Raw genomic sequence first — 9524 nt, 5'->3', positions numbered from 1 at the left:
CCCAGGTCCCACAGGATTTGATAAGAGGTGACCAGGAGCTTGAGGCAGGATATAAACAGCCCAGCCCCACCCCAAGCCTAGGACACACCCGAGGGGGTGAGAGGACCCACCTCTGGGTGGGAGCTCATTCAGGGTCCCTGGGCTGCTGAGTTGGGGTAAGGTGTCTGGCTCCAGTCAGGGGGGTCCTGGGAGAGAGGGGTGGGAGGGCACAGAGAAGACGCCCTACCCCAGCCCCAGGGTCCCCTCCCCAAGGCTGCTTCTGCCATTATCCCAGAGCCGCAGCCAGGGCAGCAGACTGGCTCTGGTCCCCACTCTCACCTGGCCAGTGACCTTGGGCCAGTCCCTGGCCTCATCAGTGAAATGGGGCCGCCCAGTGCTCTCCGAGGGCTGTGGGGTGGACCCAGTGAGATAATGGGTAAACAGTGGCGCAAAGGTCAGCGTGGCCCCACCTGGCCCAACAGCTGCCCTCCCCCTGCCTCCCCTGAGCTCCCTGCTGCCACCTGCCCCCTCTTGGGGCTGCAGAAACTGAGGGTCAAGGCGGGTAGCAGGTGTGTGGCGGGAAGGCAAGACTGGGTCACTCTCTTACGGCCCCCAGCATGGTGTGGAGCACAAGCTGACTTCCAAGAATGAGTTCTTTGTTAGGCTGAGTGGCTGCCAGCGACGCCGGGCTTCCAAGTGTCAGGGTCAGCTGGGAAGCCAGGTCTGGCTGGAGAAGCCCATAGCCTTGCCCACTGCCCGCTTGAGCTGACTTGCTCCATTCCAGAAAGGAACTGTAAGGACCACTCTCCCCAAAATAGTCCCAGAAGGCCCTGGGTGCTTCCAAGACCCCGCGACTCTCCTCTCCCCTCCCCACCATTGCTTGTTCCTCCAGAGCAAACCCCGCCTCCGTCAGCCCACGCCCCCTCCGGGTCCCAGCTCTTCTCATCCACAGCCCTCCAGAGAAGACTCCCAGATGTCCAACTTAGCTGTCTTACCTGACACCTCAGACTCTGGAACTTTCCTCCTGGAGGATCCTCTTCGTCAGTAACCCTCCAAACAACTCACATCAAGAACACGACCCCTCTAAAACCTAGGCCCCGGGGGCGGGGGGTGCTGTGGCACAGTAGGCTGCCACGCAGGCATCCACATGAGCGCAGGTTTGAGTCCCGGCTGCTCCACTTCCAGTCCAGCTCCCTGCTATGGCCTGGGGAAGCAGCAGAAGATGGCCCAGGTGGGAGACCCAGATGGAGTTTCAGGCTCCTGGCTTCAGCCTGGCCCAGCCCTGGCTGTTGCAGCCATCTGGGGAGTGAACCAGAGGATGGAAGACCTCTCTATATATATAACTCTACCTTTCAGATGAATAAACAAACATTTAAAAAATGAGGGCCGATATTGTGGCGTAGCAGGGTGAACTGCGGCCTAGGGTGCCAGTGTCCTGTATGGATGCTGGTTCGAGACCCGGCTGCTCCACTTCCCATCCAGCTCTCTGCTCATGGCCTGGGAAAAGCAGCTGAAGATGGCCCAAGTATCTGGGCCGCTGCACTGATATGGGAGATCCGGAAGAAGCTCTTGGCTCTTGGCTTTGACCTGGCCTAACCCCAGCTGTTGCAGCCATCCAGAGAGTGAACTAGCAGATAGAAGATCTCTCTGCTTCCCTGCTTCTGTCTGTCACTCTTTCAAATAAATAAATCTTGAAAAGAAAGAAAAAACCTCCTCTCTAAAACCTGGACCCACCATCACTGCAAACAGAGCAGCCCACTGAGGATTAAATCTGAGGAGCCCGGACCGGGGAAGGTCCCAGGGAAAGGCTTCAGGCCTGCTGGACCTCACTCTGCATCTGTAACATCTCCTCTCCCCGGGAGAGAATGAAATGCTGTTTTTCCCATTCACGAGATCTTCACTCTGATGTCGTGTCAGACACGAAAGCTGGGATTCATATTACAATATTCAGCTCACAGCCAACTTGGCTGGACGCAAAAGCACCCATCCCACGAGGCCAGGCACGCAATTCTAGACTTCTCCAAGAACCTCAGGTCCAAACCCAACCTTACAGGAGGGCACAGCCCCAGAGGACACCCTGGGCAAGGTCACGGGTGGTCCCCACAACCCACATCCTCAGTCCTGACCTTGCCCAGCCCCCAGACGAATCCTCCCCTTTATAGGAAACCCACACCCTGCCTGCCTGCCTCTGCCCTGGGGGAGACCCCCTCCTCCGTCTAACTTAGGGGCTTGCATTTCAGGACACGGGAGCTGAGACAAAGCTAGAAAAAGCCCAGAAGGCACTTTATTGGAGGTCTCCGCCTCCCTTCACAGGGGAAAGGAGCCAGGAGCCCCATCCTGAGGGTGCTGGCATCACCCCGCCCCTCGCCAGCCCAGCCGAGGGCACGGTGTAACAGTCAGTCTGCCCACCAGCACTCGGTCGGAGAGGAGCAGGGAAGAGGAGAGGAATATTCTAGAAAAAATAGATCTCTATGTACATCTGACGTATTTATAGCACATAAATTAGGGAGTGCTCTGACCCCGCCCGTGGTGCCCAAACACGGAGCAGGGAGGTGGAGGCCAGGGCAGATAGCCGGTATCCAAGGATGCCGCTCGGCCCTCCGTGTCCTGGTGCTCCCAGGGGCCTGCTGCGGCCTGCTAGGCTCAGCCAGGCATCCGTGGGAGGAAGGTGTGGTCTGCAGCTCGCTCGTCTCGGGATCCCAGGAGCCGTGCTCGCAGGTGTAGAGTCAGCAGCCGAGGCGCCGCGTCAAACCCCAGGGCTTGTAATTCCAAGAGGAGGCCAGGGAGGAGGCCGCGGGTTCCGACTCAGAAGACAACGGTGCATCATTCCGCGGCGCGGGGCTGCTCGCCACTGCACAGCGGGGAGCGCATCCGAGGAGAGGGCCACCCGCCTGGCCCGCCTTTCCTCCCCACGAACGGCCGCGGGCCTCCAGTCCGTGAGTTTGGTCCCGGGGTCTGGCTCAGACCTTCAGTTCCGACTCTCGACCACCTCGTCCTCCTTCCAGCCGCTGGAGTTCTTGCCAAACTTGTAGACGAGCCGCCGCCCGTCCACCCGCTCCAGGATCTCCCGTTTGTAGTAGTACCTGGGCAGGAACAAAGGGGCTCAGAGCTGCTCAGCCAGGAATCCGCCCCCGCCCCCAGCCCAGAGCCCTGCTCAGCCGTCCCCACGCGGGCCTCTAGCTGTGTGGGGGCTCCTGCTCCTGCCCCGGCTTCGTCCTGGGGCTCATCACATTAGCACATGATCTTAGGGCTGCAAGGGAGCTTATAGGTGATCCAGCCCACCCTGGCACCGGGGAGCAAACCGAGGCCACATGGCTTCACCATCGGGCCAGCTGGAAGTCAGCGTGGGTCTGGCTCATCGCCCTTTCTATACCACCCTGCCGGGGCCTGGCTGAGGCCCCGCCCCTCGCTGAGGGGTGCCCCCTGGCCCGGCTCGCCCTTTGCCCACGGCCTCGCTGGGCCTCCCACCTCATGGCGCGGCTCAGCTTCTCGTAGGTCATGTTGCTGTTCTTCTTCTTCTGCCCCCACAGCTGCGCCACGGCCTCGGAGCGCAGGAACTTGAAGACGCCCTCGTGCCGGTTCTCCCACTTCATGAGGCCCTCGTTGAGCTCCGGGTGGATGAGGATGTCCCGGATAAACTCCCACAGGTGGGTGCCCCTAGGAGCTACAAGGCCAGACGCCATCAGCCGGCCATGCAGAGGGACCCTCTCAGGGCAAGCCCCGGCCGTGCCCTGGGTGCCTGTCCTGGTGCCTTCCCTCCTTGCTTCCCCTCTAGCCAGGGAGAGCCCCAGGAAGACAGATAGATCTTCACGCAGGCCAACGTGGACTGCTGCCTCTGGGGGCGGCGGTCAGAGCCAACACCCCAGCAGGTGCAGAGGGCTGGGCAAGTGGCCCTAGCCTGGGGTGAGGGGGAGGGACCAGCGTCCTGCAGAGTAGCCCCTGAGGGTGAGTTCAGGCCTGGGGTGCGGGTGTGTGAGCCTGAGCTGTGTGTGTATGAGAAGGGCACAGGCAAGAAAGACCTTGGGCAATCTCCCAGGGGTGCACACAATGCCAAGGCCAGTGGGGACAGCAGGACAGGGTGGCCGGAAGGGCCGCCCGCCACAGCCCTTGGCGGGCCGAGGCTCTGCCCTCTCTGCCTGCAGCTCAGGCCCCATCCATGCTCTCGGGGTCCACCTGCCTCCCCACACCTCCTAGCAGGCAGCGCAGTGGCCCAGTGCACACAGCACTGGAGTGGGCAGGCGGGAGACCCCCACTCCCAGGACGAGCAGGCCAGAGACAAGGAGGGCGGGCCTGCCGAGCCCCTCACTCTCACCGTGCTTGCTCTTCTTGCCGTCCAGGCACTGCCAGTACTCCTTGCTCAGCTTTCGGGGCCGGCCGCGTTTCCGCTTCCCGTGCTTGGGGTCCACTTTCTTACAGTCGGGGTAGCCGTCTGGGAGTGGGGGTGGGGGCGGGGAGACGGAGACAGGGTGAGAGAGGCGTTTCGGGGAGCAGATGGGACGCCCTCCTGGGCCTGGGGAACCGCCAGCCACTCACCTCGGGGGAAGAGCTTGCTGTCCGGGGGATCCAGGTCCACATCACTTCCACCAGAGTCCGAGGAATGTGAGCCCTGGGAGGCACCAGTCCCTGGTGGGGGTGGGGGGACAGGCAGAGTGAGCCCCCAGCCACCGGGGCTGCAGGTTCTCAGGACAGGCTGCGCAACCAGCCCCTCCTAGCAAGCCCGGTTCCAGTGCTGGGAGCCAGGGGTGCACCTCCCCTTCCCCCGACCCTGCTCGGGGAGGCTAGGGCCCCATCTCACCTGCGGTGGAGACGTCGGAGCTGCCTGGGGAGGGGGCTCCCGCGCCGTAGCTGCCAGGGTAGTAGGGGCTGGCCTGCCGGCAGTCGTCCAACAGCTCCTGCGCGAAAGGGCTCCCCTGGTCTGGGGAGAGGAGGCGGGGGCTCAGGGCGGGCTCGTGGACCCCGCGGGGTGGAGCAAGTTAGGCTGGACGAGGGAGAAGGGAACCCTCACCGAAGGGGCCTGGGTCGGCCAGGGCGTCCTGGAAGGCCGCGCCATCTTTCTCCAGCAGCTCGATGATCCAGCCGAGCTCGTCTGAGGCGCTGGAGGCTGACGTGGGGTGGGGTGGGGGGGAGATGGTCACATTTAGGGCCTCCCCGCCCTCGGCGTGGGGCGCCAGCACCCCCCAACCCCGACTTACTGAGGTCTCGCAGCTGGGCGTGCAGTTGGTCCCCCAGAGGCCCGAAGACCAGCCGGAGCTCCTCGAGGGCACAGCTGCAGAGCGCCGCACCGTCCATGTCGCAGCGCGAGAAGTCGATGGCACTGGCGTCGTACTTGTTCTTCTCTACCTGGTAGCTGATCCAGTCCAGAACCTGGGCCTTCGACCACAGCTGGGGCTGCTCCCCCAGCCAGCTGGCCTTCTCTGCAGGGGCCAGGCACAGCCACCATCGGCAAGGGCCCTCTCGCCGTTGGCAAGGGCCCTCCTGACTCTCACCCCTCCGGGGGTCTTTCCCCACGGCGGCAGCCGGAGGGAGAATTCACAGCGCGCCTCACCCCACACAAGCCCTAGCCCAACCCCAAGGCCACGGCTCAGCCCCTGGCCTGGAATTGGCTGGGACAGCCTCCTGCTGCCCATCCCCCATCTCTCCTGCAAGCTCTTAGGTGGTCTCCTCCTGCCCCTTAGGGCGCCCGCCCCTCCCGGGGCAACACCCACCTGTGCCCTCCAGCGACATCTGGGGGTTGCTCAGCGTCAGCACCAAGTCATCAGCTGCCGCGAAGGAGGGAGCGGAGGGGACAGAGGCCAGGGCGGGGTCCTCTGCACTGTACATAGCGCTGAAATAGTTGCTGAAGACGTTGCTGATCTCACAGGTTGCAGCCATGAGGCCTCCTGGGGAGAGGGGACGTGTCTGGTCAGGGGGGCCGGGGCCTGCCCTTACGATCCTGGCTCCTCTGCTCCAGCAGGCTGGGGGCGGGTACCCCCCAGGCGTGGAAAGGTCAGTCTTGGCGGGCACCCGTCTCCCAGCAGGTCACCAGGATCCTTGAGCGACATGGGTCCAGAAGACCCCCTGCTGGAGCACCCTCCTCAGATCCCCTGGGCCCTTGGACAGGAGGGGTGGGGCCACTCTGTCCCAGCGGCAGGCTCTCTGTGCTGGGACCCTCAGGACACCCCCACCGGCCTACATGCCTGTTGGAACATTCTAGACCAGAGCGGGCAGCTTCAGACTGCATATCTGCTAGACTCCCCCTCCCAGCTTCTCAAGGCCCGAGAGAGAGAACAGGACAGGTGGAGGGGGTCCTACCTGAGTGGCGGAGGGGGTGGGGAACCAGGCAGGCAGACAGGCAGCTCGCTCGGGAGGCTGCAGGCGGGAGAGAAATCCAGGCGGCCGGAAGCTCCGCCAGGTAGCGCCGAGGAGTGTGGCCACCGCACTCCCCCACCCCGCCCTAAATAGAGCCAGGCGGCAGCTCCTCCCTGCGCCTGGGCCTTTATAGCGTGTCCCTGTTGGTAACCTGAGCTGGTGGCTCATTGGACGGAGGGGATTTCCTGGCCTTTAGACTGGGCTCCTGGCCCCAGGTGATTTGCATATTCCATGCCACTTGGCCCGGATCCTAGCAGGCGGTGCTGGGAAATCAGGCCGGGCTGGTTTAATGATTGTCAGAGTCTGTCATCCCGCACCCTCTGGGGCTGGGCTCTGGGCCGCGGCCTGGCCAGGTTGCGGGAATGGTGCGGGAGCGGGCATCTGCACCTCGTGCCGCCCTTGGGCCGAGGGAACTCCTCCCAGGGGCCAGGCCAGGGATGGGCTGGGGAGGAAGAAGGCCAGGCTGGGGGACGGGGGGTGGAACCTGAACCCCTGGACGGACTGGGTCAGAAAAGCCGCTGGACCTAAAAGTGGACACCTGGGGACAAGGGGACCTACCAGGGAGGTAAGTTCCTAGAGTCTAAGGCTTTTTCCCAACACACAGGGACATGGGCTGGGAGGCTCGACGCCAGGCAATACTCTTGGCTTCCCCGGGCCCAGGCCCCCCGGCTGTGGGGCCATTCACTGGCATCTATGCAGTGGTTAAGGTCTTAGCACTCCCTGCTGGCCAGGCCCCCGCCCAAGCATCAGGGCTGCGGCAGCCACTTCGGGAGAGGGCTGGCCCTGCTTAGAAGTTATTCCCTGCCCAGGGCTGCTGGAGGTGCTGGAACCCACGTGGACACGGCGAACCGCTGCTGTCCGGTCTCCCAGCTAATCTCCGGGTCACTCGGCCTGGTTTATCTCTCTGCTGCCCTCTAATGGTCGCAAGCCTGAACAACTGGGACTAGCCATTCAAAGACGAGCGCGCACCGCAGGAGGTGCCGGCTTAGCAGCACACGGAGCACACTGTTCAGAGCATCTCCTAAGGCACACACGGTTATCCCGCTTTCATAGATCAGAACTTCACAGCTCAGAGGGGCTGAGCGGCCACACAGGGCCAGCTCAGCGCTAGTGCTAGGGCACCCACCCAGGTATATGGGAGTCAATGTCTCCGGCTTGGCCGGTGGCCAGCGCCCGAGCCGCCCTGTAGACAGGGTGAGTGCTCACGTCTGCGGCTCTCTGGGTGAGATGACCAGGGCGGCTCAGATCACGGGGTCTGCAAGAGTGGGCTCGGCCCCGGCACTTGTTCCTCCATGGAGGCCGCATGGACAGGATTTGATCCAATATCTCCTCTAGCCAGGCTTTACTCAAGCATCTAAGATGCGGGATTGGTATCTCTTCTCCCACTTCTTGGTCCAGGCCCCAAGCCTGTGTGGTTTGCGGGTTACTCAAACAAAGGGTGACTCTACCCACCCAAAGTTGCCCCTCTCTTTGAGTCTGTAGCCTAAGGACAAAGAAGGTCCTTCTCAGAGCCCTGCTTCTGGTCTCCCTGGGGTCTCAAACTCTTGGGTGCCAGGGTGGGGGGAATGGGGAGGGTCCCCTCCACTGGGCCAGGGGTGACAGGAGAGCCTGGGGCTCTGGGCACAATTCTCCCCAGCCCTTCAGGGGGCCTCCCCCTAGGAGCCCAAGGCGGGCACACCCTCTCCAAGTCACTCACCCTGGAATGTGGGAGAACCGGCTTCCAGCCCTGGGGCTATGCACGTGCTCCTTCCCCTGACTCCCTGCCCCAGAGAGCAGCTGGCTGAGGCTCCAGACAGTGGGGGGGGGGGGGGAAGGAGTGTGTGTGTGTGTGGGGGGGTGTGATGGAGAATACGGGCTGCCAGCTCCTTGCCTTCATGGGGCTTCTTCCCAGGATAAGCGGAGCCGAGATCAGGAGACCACATAGCCTAGTGCCCGCCCTCCAAGGGTTGGTGCCTCCAGCGGTCAGGTGGTAAAGCTGAGTGGGAGAGACTTGGACTGGAGGGTGGGGCAGGGGTGGCCAGAGGAGCCGGGGACACTCCCGGAGCTTCCACATAGAGCTGTCCAGAAGCAGCGCAGCCTTGCTCTCGGATGGGAGAGGCTAAGAGCGCCTTCTCCCAGCCCGTCCCAAAGGGCACATGTGTGGTCGCCGAGGAGGGGACTGAGGCAGGGTGCCCCACGGGTGCCCCTGCGGTGAGAAGCGAGGACACCCAAAGTCAGCGGAGTCCGTGCGTGGCTCTAGAGCTTTTTCTGGTTGTTAGTGGGCTTGCGGATGCTGCGAGGGACAGCGGCTTACTGGTCTCAGAGCTGCCGGGCTGGAGAGCAAGGCAGGGAGGGAGGTGGAGACTGGACAGCCCTGTAATAGCCCCTGCCTTCAACATGTGGCCAGGCCTTCCGGACAGAGCCGGGGACAGTGGGGCCCAGGTAGCTCTCCCGTCGGCAGCCCCCTCCCCCAGCCCTTCCCATGGCCCCTGCACCCTCTCTGTTGGCAAAGCTCCGAGTGTGCAGAGGCGCTGTCCTGCCTGCCAGTGGGCACCACCCTTCCCTTGCTCCTGCTCAGACTGAGAACAAATGGACTTCAGTTCTCCTCCCAGCACCTGTGCAGGAGGGACGGGGCCTGGGCTGGTGACAGAGTGCCAAGGATGGCCACGAGGAGGATGGCTCAGGGGCACCTTGCTGTTAAGAGAGGCAACGTATTTTAATTTAGAGTTTATTTTTGAGAGAAAAAAATGTTATGGGAAAATGGCGGCAGAGAACATATTACTTCCTTGGCTCTTTGTCTCAACATGGAAGAATTTCCAAGCAGACAAGGCAAAGAGAAAAGTGAGATTTTTCCTCCTCTAGCCCATTCCCAAACCCCTGTTGCCCACTGCCGAAGAAGCCCCTGGATGGGGAGAAGGTCGAGAAAACCTAAAAACACAACAGTGAGGGGAAGATGAATGGGATTCAGAGGCTGGGAGGCTGTGCCTGGGCACAGCTCCCTGAAACAGCCCAGCCATGTCTGTTACATATTACATACAGCATGCAGTGTATAGATAGACTCATTCATTTATCTGAAATGCAGAGTGAGAGACATTCCATCTGCTGGTTCACTCCCCAAATGCCAGGCTGAAGCCAGGCGCCAAGAACTCCATCTGGGTCTCCCACATAGGTGGCAGGCATTCAAGCACTTGAGCCATCTCCTGCTGCCTTCCCAGGTG

The 9524-nt window shown here is 62.3% G+C and overlaps 1 protein-coding gene across 1 annotated transcript; it reads right to left on the bottom strand.

Moving 5' to 3' along the window:
• Positions 1 to 2232: 2232 nt before the first annotated feature.
• On the bottom strand, positions 2233 to 6407 carry ELF3 (E74 like ETS transcription factor 3). Its single transcript, XM_062211250.1, has 9 exons — positions 6271 to 6407; positions 5685 to 5858; positions 5172 to 5393; positions 4985 to 5080; positions 4775 to 4894; positions 4513 to 4602; positions 4292 to 4408; positions 3448 to 3643; positions 2233 to 3062 (listed from the first exon to the last, which is right to left on the bottom strand). Exons 2-9 carry the CDS (start codon positions 5848 to 5850, stop codon positions 2948 to 2950), a joined length of 1122 nt encoding a protein of 373 aa, XP_062067234.1. The 5' UTR covers positions 5851 to 5858; positions 6271 to 6407; the 3' UTR covers positions 2233 to 2947.
• Positions 6408 to 9524: the final 3117 nt, after the last annotated feature.

The sequence above is a fragment of the Lepus europaeus genome, chromosome 14 (assembly GCF_033115175.1).
Source record: "Lepus europaeus isolate LE1 chromosome 14, mLepTim1.pri, whole genome shotgun sequence".
NCBI classification, from domain to species: domain Eukaryota; kingdom Metazoa; phylum Chordata; class Mammalia; order Lagomorpha; family Leporidae; genus Lepus; species Lepus europaeus.
The sequence above is the reverse complement of the archived record's forward strand: the minus strand, read 5'-3'. Positions and strand labels throughout refer to the sequence as shown.